The 27,740-nt window shown below is 41.6% G+C and overlaps 1 protein-coding gene across 2 annotated transcripts in view; it reads left to right on the top strand.

The window, feature by feature from the left end:
- Positions 1-24,703, top strand: part of ARHGAP10 (Rho GTPase activating protein 10) — a 131,387-nt gene extending 106,684 nt beyond the window's left edge. For both annotated transcript variants that reach the window (XM_048509133.1, XM_048509132.1), the window contains exons 20-23: positions 2,535-2,694; positions 8,120-8,254; positions 9,357-9,448; positions 24,288-24,703. In XM_048509133.1, coding sequence (XP_048365090.1) covers positions 2,535-2,694; positions 8,120-8,254; positions 9,357-9,448; positions 24,288-24,376 — 476 coding nt within the window. In that variant the 3' untranslated portion in view covers positions 24,377-24,703. The remainder of the gene's footprint in view (positions 1-2,534; positions 2,695-8,119; positions 8,255-9,356; positions 9,449-24,287) is intronic.
- The last annotated feature ends 3,037 nt before the right edge of the window (positions 24,704-27,740 follow it).

The following is a 27,740-nucleotide window of genomic DNA, read 5'->3' as shown; positions in this document are numbered from 1 at the left end:
ACCAAATCTACCCCATCACCCTAATCTAATAAAACTCCTGCAACCTCTGTGTTGTTAAAAGTTCTAGTAAGTAAAAATAGCCCTATGGTGCCTCCTTAGAGTTTCCAAGAATGGGACTCACTTCCTTGGGCAACTTGTTCCATAAAGTGGGAGCAATCCTGGAAAGAAAAAAGTATGGGCCCTTTTGATCCTGGAGTGGAAGTACCTTGTCTGAACATCTTGCCTCATTTTAATGGCTGGGAAGCCCAAAGATCAAATGACACAAATATTTTTAGTTTAATTGTTATTTTAAATTACTGTTGTTTGGATATATAGTAGGGTGTTGATTATTAAATGGCAGTTTATATTACTTGCAGTTTATACTTATTGTATAATGTTGTTGTTGTTCGCCATCCTGAGCCCTGCTTGCCAGTGTGGGCATGATACAAATTTAAAGCAAATTAAAGTGTACTATGACCCCAATCTAGCTCCAGTAATATGCTGCTCATTGTGTGGCCCCAGATAGAGGTGCATATTCTAAGCATATCTGGTCAGTTCACCGAGGTCAGCATTGCTATTGTGATGTGAATGTGCATCAAGATATACACTTGGGTGCTGTGTGGCTTCCAGGCTGTATGGTTATGTTTGAAGATGCCAGCCACAGATGCAGGTGAAACGTCAGGAGAGAATGCTACTATGACATGGCCACACAGCCTGGAAACCACCCAGCACCCCAGTGATTCCAGCCGTGAAAGGCTTCAACAAGATGTACACCGGCAATGAGTATGGAAGCCTGCTCCTTGCTTAGGTTCTTCTGGCTTGAACACAGCATGTTCGTTTATTTTGAACCAGAAACACAATAAAATCACACCTGTAAATCACATTAATCTCTGTGTTGAAAAAGTAACAAAGAGAAACAGTTCCAAGTTCATAAAGATTAGTTATATTCTTGTGTAATATTTTAGAATAAGATTTTCATCATGACAAATGTGCCCATATTAACTACAAAAGCCTTTGTCATTTCATGCAAATGTGAACTGCACTGTCTTAAAATCACTTGCTCAAGCATCAGATGCTGAATAGCTTTAAAGTGCCAGTGAATGGGTTAAGGTTTATGTTGAAATAATGTATTTTATAAGCTAGCACTGTCTAACTTGCTACCACCTAAATTATATTTTAGAATCAGCACATACTAGGAATAATGTTCAGGTCACTTTGTCATCACTGCATAGTTTTGTATTTATATTAATCATTCAGATTATTATTTTATACATCTGGAACCTGCAAGGACTGGTGGTAGCATCTGATTCTGTCCCCTTCCCACTATTTCCTTTGCCTTCCATGAAAGCCCCCATAATCTCTCTCCTTTTCTTACCTTTCTCCTTCACAGCACACAGCCAGCCTACTTTATTTGCCCCTCCATTTTACTTTTTCTCCCACTGGTAGTCTCTCCAGGAAAATTCTGTTGTATGGTGCTGTCTACCAGAGGTGGAGCTACAAGGGGGATGGGGGTTGCACATTGCACCAGGCACACACCTGGGGGGGGGGGGGGGCAAAAATCTCAGGTTTGTTTTTTGTTTTTTTAGTGTTTTTCAGTTTTTGGCCTGCAGGGGGCGCAGTTTTTAGGCTAGCAGCAGCACAATTTAAGGGAGTTTTCGAGGGACTCTCCTGATGATACCACCCAAGTTAGGTGAGGTTTGGTTCAGGGGATCCAAAGTTATGGACTCCCAAAGGGGGTGCCCCATCCCCCATTGTCTTCAATGGGAGCTAATAGATGGGGGTTACACATTTGAAAGTCCATAACTTTGGACCCCCTGAACCAAAGTTCACCAAACATGGCTGGTATCATCAGGATAGTCTCCTAAAGATACCCTGAAATGTTGATGCTGCTAGCCCAAAAACTGCACCCCCTGCAGGCCAAAAACTGAAAAAACACTAAAAATACAAAAAAACTAAAAAAATACAAAATACTAAAAAATACAAAAAACACAAGTGAACATGGTGGGGGAGGGGCAGCAAAACTCAGATTTTGCACCGGCCTCCATTTTCCCTAGCTATGCCTCTGCTATCTGCCTGCGGGAATCAAGGCCAACTGCATGTTGTTGGAGACTGGGCTGGGCCTAGTATTCCTATTCACACACTATTTCCTCCATATCCTTTCTGTTCCCTGTTATCCTTTCTCATCCTTCGCATCAACTGTATAGCCTTTTATCTGCCTCCCATCTTCACCCCTAGTAAGTGCCCTGTCCCCTGCATTCCGGCAGTACTGTTATAGTTGCATAGCAACAGCTACAGAGGACATTTTTCTCCTTAAACTTATAGGTGCTGCCTGTATTATGAGGGAATTAACCCACTCAGATTGTTCTGCAAACCTGCCGCTTTTCTCAGTTTGTAGAAAGATCAGTCTTGTCTGTCCATGGCTTAAACAACTGTATTTTAGCATCCACAAATCCGCAATCCTGAGAATTAGAAATAGTGATGCATTTTGGATAATAGATGATTTGATAGTTTAGTACTGCTCTTTTGAGTAAAAGGATTTTGTTCTTATTTTTCAGGTGACAGTCTGAGCCCTCCCAAAGAATGCACTCCCACTGGTAGCACAGATTCACTGTCTTCTCAGTCCCCTACAGCCATTGTCCCAAGCAGCTCTCCACAGATGGAAAAGAATAACCTTATAACAGAAAGCAGTGACCTAACTGACTGGGTAGCCAATCTGTAAGTAACTTTATTTCAATTTAAAACAGGCACCTGATGTGAAAGTCTTCTGAAGAACAGATTCCTTTACCTTATATGTCAGCATTTAATAGACTGACAAGAATAACTAGAATTATCTATGTTTTGATTGGCAGCAGAGTCCAGCCACTGGAGAAAGGAGGGGATGGGCTTGTCTCCTCATCCAACAATCCAGCCCCCTACAAGACCAGAACAAAGCTTCTTCTCTGCTTTGCAACAGAAACTAATGGCAAAAGCTGGTTAGGAATTTGAAGTAATGATGGAAATCCTGGTGGGAGAGGGAGAAAGAGATTAGATAATAAACAGAAGGAAAGCTTGAAGGGTGAAGAGAGCTATACCCTGACTAAGGAAAGGGTGAACTGAGTTGTTACTATTCCATCTTTGTTGGAATAGGCAATATCTGGTATACAAAGAAGAGAAAAGAAAACCCTTTAGAGAGTAGCAAGAGAACAATTCGGTAGGATGTGGGGGGCGGCGGGGGGGGGGGGGCAACACTGTATCACCTATTAAATGTCTTCCCTTGTTTGTCTCCTGACTGCTAATCTTAGAGCAATAGCCTCCTTTTTGGAACTTGCACACTTAGCTGGTCATGTAGTTAAAATGTTATCTGTCTCTCTCTCCTCTTCTCTACCAAGTGTGTTAGATCCTGAATAAAGTTTTATCTACTCTTTCATCAGATTGTGAACCTTTGCTGTGTTAATTACTCTGCCAGTACCCCTGATCTCCCAGAGGCTGTGGCTGCTACAGCAGCCTTTTAATTTGAACAAGACAAGCTCTGTCTTAAAATGGCCCTTCCTACTTTCAGAAAAGCTTAGTGGGTGCTAAGAGAGGTACTGGTGGGCTGCGGCACTCACTGGCACCATGTTTAGGAACCCTCATGTACTTCAAGACTCAATCCCTTCTATCCACTTCCCAAATCCAAATTTAGACCAAAGAGGACCTTGCATGCTTTGAACGCTGAGAGATCAACAGTATTCTGCCTGAATAACAACCTTTTTTCCCTCAGTTTTCAAAAAATGCAGCCACCCAATGGCATCTGAATGTATGTCTGACCATTTTAGTAGATAATTGGGATATTGGGTATGATCCTTCCCTGCATGCAGGAAAACCTCACTGGATTAAATGAAGCCTTGTTACACCTTTTCTCAGCAAATTATACAAGGAATGTGAGATCAGGGATTGCTATTTGAGAAAGCACACCGAGATCCTAGCATTTTAGAACACGCCAGTCAGTGCAAAGCATAGTTAGTGTTAATCTAGGACGCTTATGGAGGAATGTATGAAGCGCAGCATCTCCCCCTTCCCCCTTCCCAGCAGTGTTCAGTCGAAAAGTTCAGCCCTCTGTGCAATCATTTGGAAACGAGAAATGTGGAATCACAGTGGCAGTCACAGTGGAAGATTGAAGACTTGTGCAGTTGCAATAGTTTTTCGGTGCTGTGTAGCCCAGGGAAACATTCTATTTTGGGTTAAACCTTTATAGAAGGTGAATAATACTAAACCTTGTTAAAAGAGCAAATCTCTTACTGCTATTCAAAGCACCCAGAAGGAAGTCTATATTGCTGATTGCTTGTTAAAAAGTTGCTATTGCAGCTTTTGCTATTTTTTGTGTTAAGATGAAGACCTCATCTATTCAGAATCAGATGAGTCTGTTTTTTGGTGCCGATCTGGAAGAGCTTGCAATCCAACTGTCTGAAGGCCCCATTCATATATGATAAATTTCCTACACCTCTTTGCCTTTATGTAGAGAATTGTATATAAGCAATCGCAATGAAAAGGCAAGTGAAACAAGTTTTTTATTGTTGGCAAGTTTTTTTGGGGAGAGAATTGTATATATCCTGAGAGGATGTTTATATTTCCTGGTGCTGGTAAGTTGCCCACCTTAGCCCCACTACAGATATGCAGTTGTCATCTGATGGGGTTTATGGAGTAATAGAAATCATTTCTTCATCAAGCTCAGCTCTGTTGAGGGGAGGCACGATTTTGTCCCTTTGCTCTCCTTGTTCCAACCTATCAACCCACCCGGCTGTTCCTCTGTGTGGATTCCGTGACCCCAGGAATGACCTGTTTAGAGGTCAAAAGGAGATGCAGTAATGGGAGGAAGCATAGGAAAACTCCTTGTGTCTGGTAGGATACTGCCCAGTCTTGTATTTATCCTACATTTGAGGTATATCCTGTCATTTATTGTCGTGAACTGTCCATGCTGGTTTGCTGTGTTCTTATTGCACCGAACAATTCATTCTGATGACACTGAGAAGTATGAGAAATTATACGCTAGTGAATTGAAGCATGCAGTGTTTGTAAGGACAGGTGACTTAATCCTGCTCTCTTGAATTATACTAGAAGTTCTATTTTTGTTGCCAGATTGCTTTTCAGTTCCTAAAGTGCTGTCCTGGTTCAACAAGATAACTCTAAGTCAATAGTCTGGCAGAATAAATACTTTCTACTCTATTTTCATACAGCTAAATTATCATTCTCACATGCTTTATCTTGGACAAGTGCTCTAGATGCACGCTTCAGATTTACCCGAGTGGCATGAAAGAGCATTGTGCTAATGTGTTGACTGATTTGCTGAGAGGTTTTACATTGAAAGAAACTGCTGTTGCACTGGCAGCTGATCATGTAGCATTTGGGTGTCTCAGATATGTAGTAAGCCGTTCAATCTTTCTCTTTTACTCCACTCCCAAGTAATACTGCTGGCTTTTTCTTCAAGGTGAAGACATCTTGACCTTTAAAAAGTCATCCTCATATATCTTTACTGCATCATTCCAGCATGAGAGGCAGGAATGCATTATGCTCTCAGCCCTACCCCCATCCAACAGCTCACATACTGCATCGAAGACACTTAATATGCAAGGAACATATATTTCCCGGTGCCTGTGGAGTATTGGATTACCTATTGAATCTAAAATACATTATATGAGTTATTATAGTAACAGCATTTTAAAATCACAAAGAGTTCAGTGCCTGTCACATGCTTACTTTGACAACTACAGAACTTCAAAGTTTCTGTTAGCCAAGACTGATCTTTTGTCTAAAGAACTGATGTAGCTTCTGCCTGCCCTTTTTTGTTGACTTTTCTCACTGATTCTTTACATAACCCCGGGGGCCCAGATTTACTGGGGCCCTGTTTGCAAGTCCATGGGGAAAAGAGAAGCAGAGCACACTTTCCCAGCATGTGGGGTGGCCCGAACAGCGTTCTATTGGGCAGAAAGCGCAGTGAATGACTTTTGGGCCTCCTTCTGGGTGGTGACCTTCTTCCTGGCTGGGGACCTTCCCAGCACGGCCGCCGACTTCCTTCCACCCGACTGGCCAAGCCAGTACTGCTTGCAAGGCCTTATGGGCAAGGCTGGGATCCTTGGAAGGCCCCCTTTCTCACCTATTTCAGGCGCCTCTGCTCTCCATTGACCTCTTGTGACCTAGCAGAGTTAATAGAATTAACTTCGGAACCAGGCCGATAAACTCCCAATAAAATCTCATTTTTAGGAGCTGATTCCTAAACATCCAGCTTATTTCCAGCAAGATTTTCATATTTCATACCTTCCTGATTTTTTAAAATTGAACTGTACTGTATAATATAATAACTCTTCTTTTTGAGAAAAGACACCCTCCCCACTTACTACAGGCATTGTTCTTGTTTCCATTTCACAGTCTTCCATCTTCACCTGAGATTTTCAAGAGCTGTATATGTTACCACTGGAGTTCATCTTAAGTGTGGATGTTTTTAACTTACCATGATCTTGTAAACAACAGGGTTCATCTTTTTTACAATTTGATTTTAACCCCATGAGAGAAATAAAGCGTTATTATATCTTGTATCTCAGTTGTGTTTCTGAACAACAGTCTTATCTTAGAAGAGGAAATAAGTCGATCTCTAGAGCATCATCTGATGAAGCCCACCTGGCTGTTTCAGGGACAGAGCTTAATTTTTATCCATGCAGTTGTCTCAACGTTTCTTTTAGAAGGAATTTTTCTTTGCCACACTTTTGGCCGTGAATTCTTCACATATAACTGAAAGCTGTTTTTGACAGAAGCACTGCAGTGGTTTCTCTATGGCAGGTCTGATTTCTAGAAATACAGGGAAGAAAGCAGCCGGCCTCTCAAAAAAATCTGCACGGCTCAAGATTTTGTGTTGTTGTTTTTAAACCAGAGGAATCTATTCCCAAGTAACTTTTAATTTTATACTCCGATAACAATTGAAGAGCATACGTTTTTGCCATTGGTTTATTTAGTACATTTCTATCTTCCCCTCCCTCCAAGCTGCCCAGGGCAGTATACTTGATTATCTGTTCCCCGCCTTATTCTCTCAGCAACCCTGTGAGATAGGTTAGGTTGAGACAAGGTGACTAGACCAAATTCATCCAATGAGCTTTGCGGCTGAAAGGAAACTTGAACCCAGGTCTCTTTGGTCATAGTTTGAACCTCTAGAGCAGTGATGGCAAACCTTTTGGCCTTGCCGGGTCAAACATTTTTTTAAAATGTCTAACATGACTTTGCTGGCACATCACACCCCACTCCACCCTCTTCATAACAAAAAAAAATCCCACAGTTCTTTACAGGATAAACCTATTTCACTTCAAGCCCGATAGCAGGAAGGTATATTATTCCTCAGTGAGTAGAATAACCCGTGACTCTCTGATAATTCATCTGCCTCGTATCCAGAAGGTGCTAGGTTCAGTCCCCAGCATCTTTGGTTGAAAAAGATCAGGTAATAGGTGAAGTGAGAGACTTCTACCTGAGACCGTGAAGAACTATTGCCAGTCAGAGGAGATGTGCCACTGGTCTGATTCACTCTACGGCAGTTTCTCTTGCAATGGCATTGTTTTGCAGGTTTTCAAAGCGAGTAGAGGATCTCTCTAGAAAGTCAAAATCTAACGCAGTACAGACATATCTTTCTATTTATCTGCCTGTCTGTCTCTCTCATGTGGGATGTTAACTGGAGTTCCTGACAATATAACAGTCTGTAATTCCTTGTTAGGCAAGCTATTAGCAATTGTTTGATGTTCTCAGGCTTTCATTAGAGCACACTAGCTGCCAACTAACCCTCTTCCGTATAAATATCATCATTTAGCTCAGCCTCCTCATTGTGCTACAAGAGCACAGTGTGGCTCATACACAGCAATAAAGCTGGCTCAATAAAGGGTAAAATCATATTTACCTGCATTATACAAAGCAAGAATGTTTCTTTTTATTGGGAGGATTGCTATGAATGCAACCTTTGTTGAAGGATGGCAGCATGTTTAAAAAGCGTATGACGAGGGCAGAAAGTGCATTATGATCGCTGGCGAATAATTTAATCGACTTCACAGATCTTGAAACCGAAGCTGACTGCGCACAAAAGGTCAAGATTGAATGATACTGACTTGAAGGTACTAAATGCTAATTCTTTCCTGAAAATGTCTTCTTTCAGCTCCAGCCAGACTCATTCGTCAATGGTTTCTTGGATGAATGTGCAGTCAAGTACAGCACCTTCCTCAATAACACCAGCGCTGTCATCTTTCTCTTTCCCCTCCCCTGCCAGAGAAACTGACAGTCCGGCTGAAGGGTAATATGATTCTCTTTAGCAACTTTTATTTGTCATCCCCGTTTCTCTTGGGTTATAAGAAAAGCAAAGTTAGGACTTTTCTCCCTTGTGAATTGTATTATACAGTATATAGGCTGTATATAGGCTGGACCCCAGTAAAAGTATCTTACAGACTTCAAAATAATAAACTTACAACTCATGAAACAAACAGGACATTTGTTTTTGGATAGATTTTTGTATTGTTTTTGGATGGAGGGGAAGGGCTTAGAGTGATACAACGGAAAAGTGTAGCCTGGACTGTTTCACTGTGAGCTGTGGCAACTGGAAGGCTCTGTGGATGGAACTGAAGTGTTACTACCGTGTTTTCCCCGAATATAAGACAGTGTCTTATATTATAATCCCCGAATATAAGACAGTGTCTTATATTATAATCCCCGAATATAAGACAGTGTCTTATATCCCCGAATATATCTTATATTAATTTTTGCTCCCAAAGATGCGCTATGTCTTATTTTCAGGGGATGACTTATTTTTCCTGTGTTCTGTTCGTCGGGCATGCTTCCAAACAAAAACTTTGCTATGTCTTACTTTCGGGGGATGCCTTATATTTCGCACTTCAGCAAAACCTCTACTATGTCTTATTTTTCAGGGATGTCTTATATTCGGGGAAACAGGGTATCTGTGTTCATCTTAGACATAAATCTACACATTATGTGATATAGTTGAGTTATGTTACTATAGACAAGCTCCACTCACACTGCACCATGCATTTTTCGGTATGGAGTGTTCCAGTGTTCAGTAACCAGTGTTCAGTAGCCAAAACTCCGTTTTTCATCAAGTTCTTCTTTTCCTGCTTCACTGCCTGTACCACTGTCCTAGATTTACATAATAAAGCTAGTTGCAGTTGCATGAGAAAAATAAATGAACCCAAAGGGTTCCCATTTCACCACTCCAGTTTTGTTTTGGTGGTTATAAACTATTAAAGCACAAATCAGAACGTAGCTTTCTGAACCTAAGACACAAATGCAGAGGAGGGGCTATGCTGTCCCCAGACGAATTATTATTTTTGTTGACGTTGGATCAATACATTTTCAACACTAATAAGGGTCTTTGACTTTTGCAGTGTTGTCAGCAGAAAAGCACGAGCAGTGTATCCATGTGAAGCAGAACATAGCTCTGAGTTATCTTTTCAAATTGGGGCAGTTTTTGAAGATGGTGAGTATTAAGGAAAATATTTTAAGGTATTTTAAAGTTTAAAAAATCAAGAGAAACAAAGTACCTTTCACTGCATGGGTGTATGATTACAATGAGATACATATCCATAAAATAAATAAAATAGATAGTTGAGTTTGGTTCATGAAGGTATTTGAAGAGGATTTGAGAAAACGAAGAACGTACTTTATTGCATCTTACTCCCTCCTCCATGAATTCTGATGTCAGAGAAATGTAAAATTCATGATGTAAGCCATACTGCAGCTTTTAAATTGGCTGGGTTTCTCTTTTCATAAGTCAGCCTATGGAGGTACATGAAATACATGGTTTGAAGCAAAGCAGAACTATATGTGAAATGCATAGGTGTGTCTAAAGACCTTGTTAGCACAGTTACAATATTTCACTATCTTTGAAATATGGTTGGATGCCAACGGAGTGAGTTTGATCACTGATAGAATTGAAATGTGCAATTTTCTAAAGTCAAATTCATTTTCAGCCCCTTCCAGTGGGAGAGGCTGAAAAAACTTGGGGGGAGTGGCATGGTATTACGCCAGCGCATTTGTCCCCTCTGCTGTGTAAGGAGCCGACTTGCCAGCACGGAAAGGAAACGTGCTGTTGTCCAGCTGCCCCTCAGCTCAACAGCGGTGACACCCAGAAACCAGGGCTGCTGCAGAGCAATCCTGGAGTCAAATCAGATGCCAGCACAGGGATGGGTGGGCCGGGTGTGGGTGGGCTGGACGAGTGGTATAAACCATTTTAGCCCTAGCTTTCTGGGGGCATTGTTTTTTTATTTCCCAGCCTCCTTGCACTGCCCAAAAGCCCTTGCGGGCGGGGGGGATCAGCCTCTCAAAATAATGGTAGCAGTAACTGAAACTAAGAAATAGATGTCCCTGGTGGCAGTTGCCGGGCAATGACAACAGTATTGTCAGTCTGCCAACCTTGTTAATTGTCAGTGGAAGCAGGGGTGGGGTGTGCATGTAGGGGACAGGGCAGTGGTGGGATTCAGCAGGTTCGTACCACTTCAACAGAACCAGTTGTTAAAATGGTGCTTGTAAACAACCAGTTATTAAATTATTTGAATCTGACTACTGGAACTGGTTGTTAAATTATTTGAATCCCAACACTGGGCCTTTTCCAGGATTTTGGCCTTTGAGGGACGATTTATTGGAGCATTCCTGCCAGTAACCTCAAGGTTACTTGCTACTATGCAACTTGCATGACTCACCCATTCAACAACAGCCATTCACTAAATCTACTATGGTATAGTGCAGTGGTGGCGAACCTTTGGCACTCCAGATGTTATGGACTACAATTCCCATCAGCCCCTGCCAGCATGGCCAATTGGCAGGGGCTGATGGGAATTGTAGTCCATAACATCTGGAGTGCCAAAGGTTCGCCACCGCGGGTATAGTGGTTAGACTTTTACACTAGGATCTTGGAGACCCAGGTTTGAATCAAACAGTCTGCCATGGAAGCTCTCTAAATAACCTTGAGTTGGTTAAATAGTCTTAGCCAAACCTATCTCACAGGTAGGTGAGGAAAGAGGGAAGAATGATGTAATCTGCACTGTGGAGAAAGGTGGGGTATGAAATAACAGATATAATGAATGAACATAGGATGCAGATAAAAGGTCGGTTGGTTTGTTGGTCAGAATGGTGAGACATAGGGGTGGTCAAGAGGAGGGAAAGACCGAATAGTGTGAAGAAGGGGGTACGGGGAAAATGAGGTGCCCTCCTGCAAACACTTACAAGTCCTTGCAGGTTCCGCACCTGGCACTGAGAAACTGGATCTAGTGTAGCCAAGCAGCTGAAGTTTTCTCAGAGAGAAGCTGCTGGGGAAGGGGAGGGGAAGCTGAAGATGGGAAGAAGATAAAGGTAGGTTGACTGGTGGATGTTAAGGAGGAAAGGAAACAGGGAAAACTGAGAGGCTATAGGGGTTTTTAAGGAAGGGCAAGAGGAAATGAGGGGATGAGATCCCCTCAGAAGTCCTACTGGGTCCCCTGCTTATTTGATATATTTGGCCAGTAATTTAAAAAAAATGTGTACAACAAAATAAAAATACGAAAAGGACAAATTGATTACTGTTCCACAGGCTCATGATTTCAAGAAGACCACGTGAATGAAACAATAGGAAAGGTGGGCATAAATCAAAACTTCAATGGGTGTGTGAGACATGAGCCAAACGGCTCTTCACCTGTAGTTCTTAGCCTGGGGATTGGCCCTGTAAGAAGCTAAAAAATCTTTACATCCTATATGTATTATGCTTTCGGCTTAGGCAGAGGTCAGGTTAGGCCTGTAAATTCCAGGTTCTAATAATACAGAGAATTCTAGGGTGAAGGAATGCTTAAAGCCCATCTCCACTTACTTGCAAGGATTGCACCATATTTCTTTACTTACCAAAGGTTTGAGGAGATGTTTTCAAGCCTGGAGGAAAGGTTTAATGAGATCGAGGACAGGCAAGATTTCATTAACAGAAGCCATGAGGCCCTGCATGGGAATTGGGAGATTGATCAAATGAAAACTTTTGAGCTGTCAGTGTCTGCAATAAAATATTATGGAGCCAAATGAAGAAAGCAGATAGAAAAGAGAGTCTGAATTTCCCTGCCCTTGTTTTGAAAGAAAAGATTGAAGTTTCCACATTTCCAGTTGGGATTGAGGAAAGCCAATAAACTCATGCCACTGAAAGCAGTCTTAAAAAATAACGTTCTGGGAAACAGCATAATCTAAATATGGCCTATGTCTCTCTAACTGTACCTAACAAGCAATATTATATGATTCCAAAAATACATATTGGGATGGTTTCTCATGAACTTAATCTTTTCATCACCCAAATCTTGGCAAAATGTTCTTCTAAATTTTTAAACATGCTGAAGCAAGTCAAGAACCCATACCGGAGCTGTTTTTCTGTACGAGGTCCAAAAAACTGGGCACAGAGGGCGGGAATAGCATTGTTTTATGCATGTATCAACCTAAGCACAGAGGCATGCTTTGCTGAAGACTGCATCAGATTTTATTTCTCTTGGTGCAGCTGCTGAAAAAAGATTGGCCTCCCCACATTTGCCTTCTTGTTCGGGAGGAAAAAGACGAACACCTGGCCTGCATTTTTTACCATTTAAAAACATGCCTGATATAGGTGCTTCTTGTCAAAAGTTCCCTTACAGGCAGATTGTGTCTGAGTCAGATGTGATAAAAGAAAAATTAGCTAAATGTTAAGTCTCTTCAAAGCCTTCTTCTAAAAGAAAATTTAATTTACTGTAAGGGTGGGGATTTCAGCAAGCCTGTGAAAAAACCCTTCTAGTCAAATCCACGCTCAGTTGAAGCGCATAGTTCACAATGCAGGAATTCAGCAGGACGTTTTCAGGCATGTCACACCTTGCGTCACCTTTCTTCCAAAAGGGAAAGAGAAATGCCATAAATTTCTTCCTTTTTCTGATGAAACCATCTCAGGTCCTGTTAAAACAGTTCTTTAGAAGCATAAGAGCTGCTGCTTCCAAATTTCTTCCACCTCGCTAAGGTCATAAACAAAATCTCCATATCCATGATGGAATTTTGCTAGTGTGGTTCTGAACCAAGGTCACAATACCTTGTGGATTAGATGGCTACCTGTTCAAAACAACACAACCAACCAAAACTATGGCCTTTTTTGCATACTCTCCTTACTCCTGATTTTTTGGGGAGCTGATCCACAAGCATTAGAATAAGTCTGGACATGGCTCTTTTGCACGTCTGCCCTCCCTCTGTATTTTCACAGTTGTGGTCAGTTAATTTTCTTCTGCACTGTCTTAGATAATCAGGATTTTCAAAGAAGGGGGCTGTCATCATCAGTGGCCTCACATCAGCCCCCCCCCCCCCATTTATTTTTGCACTTGCCTATATTAATGTGGGAGGGAAGGTATAACCCAGTCTCATCAGATCTTGGAAGTTTAGTGGCGTTGGTATGTAGACCACCAAGGAAGCATCTGAAGAGGAAGGCAATCTGCCTCTTCTGTTCACTTTCCTTGAAAGCGCCTTCCTAGGGTTACTGTTTGTCAGCTGTGACTTAATGGCATGTTACACACACACACTCTCTCTCTCTCTCTCTCTCTCTCTCTCTCTCTCTCTCTCTCTCTCACACACACACACACACACACGGACCTGTATTGTTATATTGCTATCACAGCTGCATTTTTAAAAGGCACTAGAATATCAATATCTCCATATACTGCTGTAATGATAGGTCAGGCAGGTTCTTTGAATTCCCAGTTTTCTTTTGGGAAAACAAAGTCTTTGGCCACTTCACATGTGGAGATATGCCTTTCCCCTCATACCTCCATGAGGGAAGAGGCTAGACTCCGAGATGGTCAATATTTTAGTGCTGGAGAGAGGGAGTGGTTTGATGACTACAGTCCAGTCAGCGAACAGTGGACTGAAGATGAGTGGGAGCAGGCGGCACAAAGAAAACTGACTGAAACAATAAGCACAAAGAAGAAAATGATTCAAAATAGGCTTTCGGAAAAAGGTTGGGATTAAAGTGGTCTCAAAAGAAACAGGAAAAAAAACCAGAGAAAAAACAAACACATCTGAAGTTAAAGCTAAAGGCACAAAAATGCGTGCAGAAAGCAGTTAATTGAAGCAATATGGGGCCAGAACTGATGAAAACAACAACAACCAACCATGAGGAAAAGCCTTATTTATTTAGAAGAGATGCATGAGACCTTAGCAGTGTGGGAGCAACCATGTGGTAGGTTTTCTTGAATGCCAGAGTAACTTCCTAGAGAAAGCGATCTGCTGTGCTCTACTAGCTTGGTTTTCTGGAGTATTCTTGGAGTTCATGGGATGGAATAACCAGGACCGATGTCAGCAGCGGATGGGGTTGAGTCCATGCCAAAGCCCACCTCTGGTATGAAATAATTGTGTGGGCTTTTTTCTCACACTAATCTTCACCCCACGTTAATGTAGAGCATGCCAATGCCAATTTTATTACTTTAAAGTGATGGATATTCTCATCAAGGTGCCAAGCCTTATTCTGATGACACATACTCCTGTCTTTGTTAACATCAAATTGGTAAACAAGGAGAGTTTTCAGGAATTTTTGTGTGTCACAGATACAACAGGAAAAGGTGTTGCATGCACTGTGTTGGAAAGAGTGACAGAAATGTATAGATCGTTCGTGTCTAATATTTGTGACTAATGCTATGATTATACTGCCGAATGAATGCAAGCCATTGTTGTAGGGGGAAAAAATCCTCAGGTTTGCTCTGCACCTGGGTCTTCTCACAACTGGAATCTTATGTTGGTGTATGCTGCAGACAGTTCTAGCAAGGTAGAGTAATTTGTTGTATTCTGTATGTGCGTTAAGTGCCATCAAGTTGCTTACACCTTGTGTAATATTCCATCACATTGGTTTTGTTTTGTGGAGGAATAAAATGCTGGAAAGTGGCCTCCCAGCATTTGCCAGAACTGAGCCTGAAAGTGCTGTCTCAGTTGCCTTGGAATGCTACATGTTGAAGTAGATTCCGTTTTGCTGCAGTTACCAGTACTAATTGATGCATTCGAGCAGCAGTGCCCAACCAGGGTTCCGTGGTACCCTGGGGTGCCGTGAGGTACCATGGCAACGCTACCGGCCCCCCTCCCTTTTGTGGTGTCTCCCACCAGCACCAGAAAGGACATGGAGCTGGCCCAGGGGGCAGGGCCTGCTGCAAGATCAGCAGCCACTTCCCACCCTGCCCCCAGTGCTTCCCTTCACCCTGAGAGGGGAAAGCGTGGGGGTGGCAAGCAGGGGCACTGGGAGGGGAAGGTGGGGGGATGGCAGGGATACCATGAGATATGAAGAGTGAGATCAAGGCTACCGTGACGTCAAAAAGGTTGGGAAACACTTCATTAGAGGCTCTTTCTTAGGGTATCCATCTTGATTATGATGGGTTAACACAGTAAAAAAACATATTTTGCCAGCTTTGTACCATTGTCTTCTGCATAATGTCAGGCCCCACCATTCTGGCCTGCCAAAACGCACAAGACATGCCCGGGCATGTCTGGCTGCAGCTGGACTCGTACTAGCATTGCCCAAGGCCAGATACCCTGCCTTTTGTTACTGCAGTAATGTAGTGAATGGAGTCCATTGACGCAAAGGTGGGGGTTAACTGACTGTAACTGTAAGGTTTATACTGGGGCGAGGGAGCTGGGGCTTCAGTCTCAGCTACCTGGCCATAGGGGTCAGACACAGTTCTAATAAAGCTCCTGAAGCCATTCTCGAGTCTTGTTATTGACTGGGGTACCAAACCCTTACACATAATGACCCTGCTATTCCTTGGTCGTCTTCTATTCAGGTACTAACCAGGGCTGACCCTGCCTAACCTCTGAAATCTGACAAGGTTAGAATAGCCTGGGCCACTGAAGTCAGGGCTCAGAGCGTGCAAACTTTATTAATCTGTGAATTTGGCTCCCTTACTAGAATAGGCACTACTCCAAATGTGGCTTCTTGGAGGAACTACCTTTCATTGACAAAACTTCCATTTATTCTCGCTGCGTGTGTTTATACTACTTATGGTTCCAACAGAGGACCAAATCATGTATTCTGCTAATACTAAGTTTCCTTACAAGTCTTTGCTCGTGGGCCTTGAGAAATTGTGTACTGCCTGCTAGCTTACTCTTGGGTTACTTGCTTTTTGTTGCCCAAAAAAGTATCTTGTTCTTTAAAATGTTTAGCAATCAAAATTTTTTTAAATGCCTACCTGCACTTTTTCTCTTACTTGTATGGCTGAGACCTGCATATCCTCCTTTAGAATCTGAGCTACCTTTCTGCTAAGTGTTGATCTTGAGAGGATCCATTAAAGATCAATAGTACTTCCTTTCTCAGCCACCTCTCTTAACCATGCGGGGGAAACAGCAATATCTAAATGCTTCCAGGTCTGAATAACACAGTGGTTGTGATAATTCTAAACAGAAGTATTAATTATTAGGTTAAATTAGATTGGGTTAGTTTAGATTAGATTAGAAAGAATAGCTCATTTTGCCACGTATTTGCTAAATATGTATTTATTCTTGTTAAAATGCCATTCAGAATGGCTTATGGCTATAATTAATTCAACAATAAAGCTAGCTGAAAGAAGAGCTCAAGACAAAAGCTGAAACACAGTTTAAGGCAGCAGCATAGCATGCCAATAAAAGCAGAAGCAGCATTTCCTATTAATCATTGTTAAAATCTTGGGTAAACAGGACTTGGCACTTACAAGGTAGAAGTGTTGCCAGGCAAAAATGCCTAGGGATGGAATTCCATATTTGCCACACAAAAGATCCTCCCTGGCAGCTAATGATCTAACATCTGATGGTGGGGCCACCCTGAGATAGGTCTCACCTGGAGTTCATAAGTAAATTCATATAGGGAGTGGCTTCATGTTCCTCAGCTTTATAGGGCAATACTCAGTACTTTAATTGTGCCTGAAAACAAACTGGAAGCTAATGAAGTTCTTTAAAGATTCCAGCCTACCCCAGCAGATATGTCTTGTTTTTCTCATCTATTGTTTGGAGGTCCTTCAGAGATGCATCTCCTGCCCGCTTTCCTCTTGGTGAATTTTGTCTGTGCTCAGACACCTCAATGTATTCAGATTCAGCACTCAGTTTCAATTCCCTGATGCCTTTAAATGAAGAATTAAGATAATAATACATCATTTTTGCTGGTCTACTAATAACCTTAACTATTGAAAAGACAGTTCGTCACTCAAATTGACATACTGTTAGTATCAACCATTAAAATAACTGTTAAATTAGTATCTGACATGATACCACTGCCACTGCCATTAAGGAGGATTTTATGCCTTTCTCTTCCCACCTATCTTCTTCTTTTCTATTGACCCTGTCTCTAAGGAACACCCTCATCCTAGTTTGTTTTATTCTCCCTCCCCGCACACTACTTTGAAGTAGAAAACCTTGGTAATGGGCTGTCAAAGGCTTTCACGGCCAGATTCAACTGGTTCTGGTGGGTTTTCCAGGCTGTGTGGCCGTGGTCTGGTGGATCTTGTTCCTAACATTTTGCCTGCATCTGTGGCTGGAATCTTCAGAGGTGTATCACAGAGGGAAGTAACAGTGTGTAACAGACTTCCCTCTGTGATGCATCTCTGAAGATGCCAGCCGCATATGCAGGTGAAACGTTAGGAACAAGATCCACCAGACCACGACCACACAGCCCGGAAAACCCACCGCAACCACTTGGTAATGGGATCCAGATCTGATTCTTTTATATTTTGTGTCTCAGCTGCTTTAACCTGCTTCTTGGCAGGTAGGATGTGGGCAAGACTTTTCCTCTTAGAAGGCGAATGGCAAAGAGTGGAGAACAATATTAGGTGCTTGGAGTTTTGAGTCCTACATTTTGATGCCAAAGAAAGGAAAAGCAAGAGAACAGGTCAATGGATAGCCCTTCCAAATCTGAGGAATGTTTTTGCCAAGAAGGAATGGCTAATGCAAAGTTTATAGAGAAGAGTTGGTTGTTCCCTGTTCCCTAATCTGCTCTTCACCTACCTGACCAAACAGCACTGTGATTTCTTTTCTGTTTTTATTCTGTCACTGCCCCTCAAAGGGGAAATTCTACTCAGCTTTGAGAAGATGTCTTTTCTACATAATACTGTATGGCATGTTAGGGCTGTGCCTATAGGGTAGTATTTGTATTTGAGAACTAACTGTATTTGCATTTCAGACTAGAAGTCTTCTATTCTAGTAAGGCATCTGGGACATTTACAGCACAGTCCTATGAGGGGCTGAATGTAGTTGTGGATCCATCGTGGGGCTGTGCCAGCATGTTTGCCCCTTCCACTGGCAAAAGGGACAGGGGCTGGCCATCCCTCAGCTCTACGGCTGCCAGACCCAGATATCAGAGTTGCTGCAGAGTTGCACTGGCATCTGAGTGGATGCCAGTGTGGTGGGTTGGGTCCAGGCTGGGCTGGGGGTTTTCTGGGGATGGAGCTGACATTGGCTTCCACACTACTTTGTGGGCAGATGCACCATTTGCATGAGAATACGCTATGGTCCACTTTGCCCTACGGAGGACTTTCCGGTGGTGAGGGGCTTTTTTATTTTTCTGCCTTCCTGTGTTGGCAGATCGCTCTCTGGAGGCACTGGCCACCTCAGTCTGTGCTTTTAGGTAGTTTCCAAAAGCCTTGTTCCTTTCCTGTGCGCCTTATAGCTATTTTAGCAACTCTCATGCGTAATGTATTTATTTATTGTATTTAAAACATTCATTAAGCACGTTCCTATCTTGCAGAACTTGGGGTGGCTTACAATGTTAATAAAACATTGATTATTTTAAAAAGATTAAAAGACCACACTTTAAAACCTACAGTTAGAACTGCCAGTAAATAAAAACAGAGCAATCCAAAGTGGAGAAAGGGGGAGAAGAAACCGCTGAGGAGGCAGTGTGACCCTGGCACCAGAGTAAGTGCCACAAATGCTTGCATATGGGACATTTATGTTGGTACAGAGACACCTATTCCAGTGATGGGGAGGCTTACAGCAGCCTGATGTCCAGGCTCCCATTCAGCCACAATACCATCACTCTTTCGATACAAGAGCCCATGCTGGTGATAAAGGGGTATTCCAAGGGGTGGATCTGGATTTAGTTGGCTTTCTGAGCCCTTTCAGCTCTGGAATGCCCCCATTTGCCAGCACAGAGTTGCACTGGGAAAAAGGAAGGTGTGGCCCATTATGCTGCATAGGGGGATTTCACAGAGGTTGGGTGGTGTATCTTGCCTTTCTGGCTGCAGCACAGCAAGTGTGGTTGTGCCATCCATGGCTGTACCACTTCTATTCCCCCTCCCCCACCTTAGAATTGCACTGTCCATTAGTCAGGTGCAATCCTAAATGAAACGGTCTTCAGTTTAAATATTCAGCATATTATTAAAAGTGTTTAAAATGTCACCAGCCCCAGATTTGACTAAGAAAGTGCTTTTGGTGCAAGAAACACCCATTTTCCTTATCTACAACCCCATCCCCATACTGTATTTGCTACAACTCTATAAGATGCTCTGATTTAAAGGGGAAAACATTAATATTTCAGGGGATTGTTCTGAGAGCAGGTTGCATGGATACAAAAACTGTACTTTCCCCTCATGCCCAGCTTGAAAAATAGGGCTGAGGAAAGTCCACAATGGTGAGAGTTCATGCAAAATGAACAGCATTCATTCTAGTTCTTGATATCCCTTCCCTCCTAGGTTATAACAAAAATAATTTAATGGCTGGTTTACAGACCAATCAATTTTAGATGGGCCCCAAAACCCCTTTGCCATCACTTGAGATAATGCAGTGAGAGCAGTTTTTCCTTCTAATAACTGCCCCATTCCTTGCCCAAGGAAAAGAGGTCAAAAAAACCATAAGGGAGCAGAATATTTGCCAAAGTTCTCTCTGGAGTTAATGTGTCATCTTTTGTGTACATCATCCATTTGTAAATTTGGTTGATGAAGTTGGAGGAAATCTACCAGACTGCCCTATGTACAACACCTATCAGGATATTCTTCAAAACTGGCTAATACAATGTTGTTTATTATCTCTCCTCTTTAGTCCAAGGGCCAAAGGGTTGGCATCCATGTCTTCCCTTGCTCCCTGAGCTGTTTATTTTACTGCTGCATCCACTGCCATGCATGCCTTAGGAAGTAGCCATAGTTGATAAGTGGAACTGCTCTACTTTGCATGGTGGAAGGTTACAAATTCCCTCCTGGCATCTTCAATTAAAGCAGACTCTTCAGTCTGGGGAACAGTAAATGCCACTCAGCTGAACCGTCTGTCTTGCATGTATATCACTTTCTGAGAGGGGATACAAAATGTTAGGAGAAGAAAGGAAACCAGAATGTTTATGTGGAAGGCAAAACCAGATCCCCTTCTTCCTTGGGACCCACGGCATCAAACTGGGGCCTCCCTAGACACTATGTAGTTGTGGACTTCCTCTGTAAAGCCATCCACCTGATCAGGGACAGCTGGTACAAAAGCCAGCTTTCTTACAGTCAGCTTGTGCTCCACCTAAGAGGTAGGAAAGGGAAACATCAGGAGGCAGTTGGCTATGGGGGTTTTCTTGGTTCCTCACAGGCTTTGGTCACACTGTCCTGAGGCTGCTGGATTGAGGGTAGCCAATAGACATGCTCCAGGCCTAGCTACAGCCTTTAAAAGGTGGTCAGGGAAGGAATGATTGCTCAGACTAGTGGCTCAGAAGGGAGTAAAGCTAGGGGAAAGAAGTGGAATAGGGTGGTGCTCAATCCCTTCTTCTTGCTGTTGGAGGCTGAGGAAAGCTGCTTTAACCAAACTGGACCCAGGAGCATGATAGGTGTGACCAAGAACCCAACATTATGTTTTGTTGTCCGAATGAAAGGCAACTGTATTCTCCTTGCACCACGACTGCTTTCTTTGTGGTAAATTTAGGATAGGTATTTATAGGTTTAAAAATATACTGCTGGGAAATAGTGCAGCTCACTGAAGTGAAAGAATGTGTTTATCTTTTCTCAGTAAAGCAACATTACAAACAGAGGCCACTGCTATTTGTTTTAAAAAGAGGTTAAGTTTGAGGAAAGTTTGTATTGCCTGGTGAGTAGATCCTTTAAAACGGTTGCTTTAAGACAGTAAGATTGTTAAGGCTTATATAATTAGCCATGAAGGAGCTGACTTGTCATGTAAGGTGCTGCAGTTTCATTCCCCAGACTGGAGATATATTCTGGAGATATCCCACAGACATCAAACACGATTACTCCCTCCTTGCTCTAAAATTACCATTGTGCCACCAACTTTAGTGGACCTAAAATAGCTTACATGATTAAAACGGAGGCCTAATAGACCTCACACAGTGTAAAGATTTCCGTTAACATGTCAGAAGTGATGTACATAATGTTTCATGGAGGCACCACAGTGTGGCATAGTGCTAGGTAAACTTAAACCCATTGATTTTATTCTCTGTGTGGCGCAGGGCTCCATTTTTAGTTCATGTGCTTTATTTTTTAAGACTTCCATTTGTAAAATAGACCAGTGTCATTGCCTTTTTAAGTCAGGGTTAGATACAGACGTGGAATGAACATAGAGCTGTCAGTGGGGTTCAGATTTTGACTGTGAAGGTGCAGATTGTGTTATCTCAATGGCAAACATCTGGTTCTGTATTGAACAATTGGGATATAATTTCATATTAAGCAATGGGCACTAACTGTGTGCATCAAACTGGCGACAAGATGATAGATGATGGCAGGCAGGGGAGTGCTCCTGTACTGTTTAGGAGCAGCAGTGGCAGCTTGCCATGTTTTCCTCAGTCCTTATCTCCCACTAAATACACATAACTGAAGTCAGTACATATTTCCCCCATTTCCCTGGTTCCTTTTTCATCTCCTTCCTGAGTAGTCAGTCCCTATTGTAGAATATTAGGCTGATTTCACATGGGCCAAAAACAGCAGTGTGAAAACGGTGTGAAAACGGGGTAAAAAGGTTTAAAACGGTGTAAAAGGGTTTATACTGTCTTCACACCGTTTTCACACCGCTGTTTTTGGTCCATGCGGAATCAGCCTTACATCATAAACATCTTTAAATGCAGGCAGATTGATGATACTATATGAATAATAATGGTGATAATGTGATTTGGAGATGATGTGAAATTGTCTTTTATACCCTTCCTTGTTCTGAAATCAAACTTGTAAACATCTTTTTCACCCACTGTGTTTCTCTGAAAATCAGGTTTCAGCTAATTCACAGACTTTGATTCCTAATGGCTTTTTCTTCATGAAACTAGGTTGCCACAGCACTCTGATCAGCTCCTGGTTTCTCACATCACTACAGACAGTTCTGAAATGTTGCCAGTGGTACACTAAACCAGAAGCTGAGATTCTGGGCAGTTACCTTATCATCTGTATTTCACAACCCTAATGACAGATAACTCAAGGTTATCCATGGATATTTGATTCACTTAATATATGTTACATGCATTTTATTTCATTTCCTTCAGCCATGGGTTGGTAGGATTATCGATAAGACAAAAATTTTATACAGCAAAACAATAAATATTAAGATCATTTAAGAACATATGCAAAAAAATCTGGATTCAGTTCTTAGCCAGTCCACATTATTTGAAAACAATACTTTCAGTATAAAATATTTGCTAGAACACAAAAAATCAGTGTCTATAAGAGATCCCAGTATATCACTTCTGGTTTCTGCAAATAAAGGACAGTGCAGTCCAAGGAATTCCTTTAAGCCTTCCTATATATTCAGCTGTTGGGAATGAGTTACATCTTGCAAGTGGAATTAAACATCCATGTTTAGGATTTTTAAATGGCGCTCAAATAATTAGCAACCATGAAAGGAATTGTAGGGATGTAACCATAACACAAAGGAGAATACTTCTTGTACGAACCAGAGAATAATACAGACCAATCATGTGACAAAAATGCTTCTGATATGGTTTTTAAAAGTTGTCCTAACTAAATGAATTATAATTGAATGAAAATCTGTATAGTAATTATAAACAAAAGCCCTCTAGATTAATCCCTATTAGATAACTGCTCCCTCAAAAAAAATTAAATGGGCAGCGAAATTAGCAACTCTGGATTCTGTTTATACTATCTGTTTAGTGTATTATCATGCCATTAACAGATTTCAGTGAGGGTTAAAATGTATACTCAAGTTTGTAACTTAAGTAAACATATGTTTCCTATGTAATGCACATGACATATCTTGGTGGTCTTGATATGCCTGAGCATTCTCACAGCTTCTGTGAAGGAACTTTTTGCAGAACATTTTGAGTGATATCAGAGCATCCCATTTAAAATGTATTTGTTCCCTATTATGATGCACTGAAAATGACAAAATAATAAATGGCATGCTAATTATTAACGAAAGTTGCTATTTGAGAAGGCTATTTTTCTGAAACCTTCTATTATATGCTGCATTAATTTTTGACATTACAGAGATTCAACTGAAGCTGTCTGAATGTATCATCTTGAAATTTTGTTTTAAATGTGTGCATAATCAGGGCCATCTTTTTAGCAGTAGCATGTAAAAGTGTAAAAGTGCCAGGGAGGCACAGAAGTGCCTGAGAATTGGTGAGTTTTCCTCTTAGCCGCTCTCAAGCTTCTCCTGAGGTGGTTGTATTCTGTAAAGTTCTTAAGACACTATTTCCTTTACCCTGAAAAGTAGCAGCTAATAGGAAGGTAGTAAAACTATGAATCAAATCATTTATTTTGTTGAGTTACTACAGGACATCGTATCTGTATGATTAGCTTGAATTCCCATATTTTGAAAACCTTTTAATAATTTCAGTTTTTCCAGCTTCACATAGTTAAGTGGTCAGCATACCTGATGTGCAGCTCTAAGCGGGATTAATGTACATACCAAGCTGTTGCACATGCAAGAGGTGATACTGCAGTTCCAGTTATTATAATCATTCATGACGTAGGCACAAATATAAAGACGTGAAGAATTTGTAAAAGTCCTGTTTTTCCTCCATCATGGGAAACCAGTATGTGGTGGTAGGGGGGAAAGGCTGAAAAGCAAACCACTAGCAGGGGAAGTGTTGCACAGACTTTATAGTTCAAAGTGAAAGGGAGATGTCCTTCCGTTGAGAGACCAACTTCCTGCAGGTGAGTTGCCTTGACCAGAAAATTTGGGGCGGGGGGGGGGGGGGGGGGCAACTACACATGGCAAATGCTTTGGCCTTCAGGCAGCACTGTAACAAATATGCGTTTATTCAAAATACTTATCTGTCTGTGTTTGTTCCCATAAAGTCAGTGAGCATTGGAATGATTTGATGCGGTCGAAGATTTGTTTGGTCCTTTCATTAACTGAATTGATGCTCTATCCTTGGCTGCTACTCTGAATAGCCAGTTAACAGAGTTTTTTTTCTGTTTGTCCTGTAGTGCATTTTTCTCGAGAACCTGGCTGGCTTGAAGGAACTCTGAATGGGAAGAGAGGACTTATTCCACAGAACTATGTCCAGTTTCTCTAGATCTCTGCATTTAATGTACAGAAAGTGTACATGGTATCCATGGATTTTTGATACAGTTATTTCTCTTGGCTTAAAATGCTTTTAATCTCTGAAGAACCTGCCAGTGTGATGAAGACCTTCATCTGTGTAAACACCTAACACTTTGCCAAATTGGAATTGTGCAGTTTTGATTCATGCAATTTTATAAGGGTGGGGAGGGTGTGTTAAGTTGATAGACTTGTAAAGAATAGTAACTGTCTATATATGTTTGCAGGATAGCTTGAATTTTAAAGCAAAGATTTGGTTGGTTTGTTAATGAGCCGCCAGTTAAAAGAAAATTGTTAAAAATGTTCTGTCTTTCTTTGTATTCTTAAAGCTTGAGATATTTGAAACTTTCTATATTTTCAAAAAAAGTCACTGAACTCTTGGGAAAGGCCACATATTTGACAATTCTTTAACTATTTAAATGGTGTAATTGCGGTCATTTCAACAGGAGTCCTATTTTAATTGTCCGTTAATTCCCCTTATTTTGAAAGGGCGTTGGAAAAAAATTGTTATTCATTGAAATCGAGAGAAAGAAAAAAAAACATTACTTTCAGATGCCTCTAATGAACGTACAAGTTTATACGTGGTTTTTCTGATAATATTTTTAAAGACCTAAGCTTACTCATGAGCTTTTTGGCTCCATAGATTTTTCTACTCAAAACTGAATGTAAACAGAACTAAAATAGTTTTAATTGCTGTTCATTTGATGACTTATGTTTTGTGATGTGGAAAGTGTTACTGTTATTGTATCCTGCTATTCTGAAATTCAGAGTAACCCAAACTAGACATGATGTTTGGCTATGGGTTTCTTCTTTTTCAAGAGTCCAAAGCAGCCTTAGAAAGCTGTTAACTTAAATAGGGGAACTGGTTATGGTAAGGATGATAGAAACAGCATGAATCCTTTTTTCCTCCAGCTGTTTTTCTTGTCCTAAACCAGGGGTAGGGAACCTGCGGCTCTCCAGATGTTCAGGAACTACAATTCCCATCAGCCCCTTTCAGCATGGCCAATTGGCCATGCTGAAAGGGGCTGATGGGAATTGTAGTTCCTGAACATCTGGAGAGCTGCAGGTTCCCTACCCCTGTCCTAAACTCTGTCTTCCCAAGATGATTTGCTTGCCTGTTTACCCTCAGTACATGGGAAAATAGCTGGAGGTAGATTTCAGGATAACACCTTGCAGGGAAGATTTAAGTAAATGTTCTCTCTCTCTCTCTCTCTCTCTCTCTCTCTCTCTCTCTCTCCCCGTCTCCCCCAACTCCTCAATATCTTCCCACCCCTTCCTCTGCATAGACTTGCTACTTCTTTTTGAATAAGAGATACCACATCTAACATGCTTCTAGTCTAACTTCATGCACAATCAGTGATAAGTTTAGCACTGCTTATTTGTAACTGTCACCTGAATGGAAAGTTTAAATTCACAGTAGTATTGTGTGAAAAGTAAGAAACACATTTTACCATAGCACACTTTTTGTGATACAATTTTTCACAAATATGTTTATGTGTTGGTATGATCACAGTCATTTAAATACACTTTTTTACAAAAAACACCATGTATTTGTATAAAATTGTGCCTCCACTTTTATGTTCAGATAATGGAATGGCTGAAGCAGTGACTTCTGATAAGCACACCCACAAGTTCATTGCTTAGTTACTTTCAGCCAAAGGGGCAAACTGCCTCCCTGGCCGGGGCAATGGAAGTTCTTGCTGGGAGGGTTTCTTGACACATGCATATTCTCCTTTGATGCTCTGTACAGTCAGCAAATGGTAAATATGTATGTCTGAACCAGCTTGACAGACCCAACATGTTGAAACTCCTCAGGTCAGCTCTCCTCCGTCTAAAATAGCATCTTACATGAATAAGCCCACTGAAATCAATTGAGATATTTGGTATAATGACAGTTGGTGGAAAGAAAGGAAAGCAGTTATATAGTGTAATCTCTACTTATTCTAAATTTTTTTGGTCATTTTCTTAAATGCTTTAACATTTTCAGTTCTGTTACCAAGCTCTTTGTATGGGACAGTAAACTGCATACAGGCTAATCTGTGTGTGCCAGAAGAGGGTCACCACGGTGAGTTTTGATGGTGCTGCTCATGTGATCTGTTTCTCTCTTTTTCTCTGTCTCACACACCCACAAACACACACACATCACCATCTATTAAGGAGTGTGCATAGTAGGCCCGATCAGTTAGCTGTTTGCCATTTTTTTCCTGGGGTTTGGGACTGCTGCTAGAAAAGGTGTGTTTGTGCACATTCCCCTCTCTGGAGCTTTTCAGAGGCTTTAAATGATCAGTATTGCGGTTGTTTTTCTTTCCCAAAACTCTGGGAAGCAGAGCATTATGAGACCCATTTTGTGGGATTTGAACCGACATCCCCACAGCTTTGCAAGTCCAGAAATGTCTGAATATGATACAGGTTTATCTCATAAAGATTGCTTGTTTGCTTTATTAGATAATTTGTTAGCAAATCTTTTGTCCTGCAAAGGAGGAATCTACTTGGCATCCACATGCATTATTAAATAAATACACAATCTCCATTCTGAGTAGCTAAGATCTCCACTAAGGGTGGGGAAAAGAAAGAACTCATGTCTGAGCACCCCAAAATGTATTGAAAAACAGCACACTGTTACTGTACTTCTGGATTATTTTCTTTAATGAGAAGGTTTCACTGACAACCGTTGCCTGATCGTTTGCCCAGAACTATAAGGCCCTTGGAGAGTGCACAAATTATTTCCAGATGGCGCAGTTGTGATCCAATGTACTGCTACTTCTCTAGTCCAGCTGGAACTTTTGCAGGCAGTAGGGCTTTAATATAGTTCATTGTATCTGAGCCTATAATCTTTGCCAGATAGCTTTAAGGTGATTGTGCTTGGGAGATGATCAAGCAGTTTAGAGACCCAACCAAAAACAGTGGCGATGCCTGTGGAGTAATGTAACAGAGATCAAGTTTCCTTTCTTACCTAAGTATTGTAAGGGCAATGGATAACCGAGATAACAATTGCCATGGGGAACTTCTCCTTTATTTCTGCCACATGAATGAGTGAGTGCCAATCACTCTTTGGCAGAAAAGTAAATTGTTCCAGTGTGGAACTGCTGCATGGGACCTGCTGTTCCTAGTCCCTCTGGGGAAACACTGCCACTGGGGAACCGCTATGTCCTGTCGACTCAGAAACGTTTAGAGCTACAAAAAAAAGTGTCCAAATCTCCTCCCCGTGGTGCAGATACATTCATGCCCGAAGGAGAGACTTGCACCCTCCTTAGTTCCTTTTCATAGACATTTTTGGGAACTTCGTTGTCACTTGGTAATGCAACTACTTTTGAGCGCAGCATTGAGAGGGGTCTTTC

This window comes from Sphaerodactylus townsendi, linkage group LG10, assembly GCF_021028975.2.
Source record: "Sphaerodactylus townsendi isolate TG3544 linkage group LG10, MPM_Stown_v2.3, whole genome shotgun sequence".
Lineage (NCBI taxonomy): Eukaryota > Metazoa > Chordata > Lepidosauria > Squamata > Sphaerodactylidae > Sphaerodactylus > Sphaerodactylus townsendi.
The sequence above is the reverse complement of the archived record's forward strand: the minus strand, read 5'-3'. Positions and strand labels throughout refer to the sequence as shown.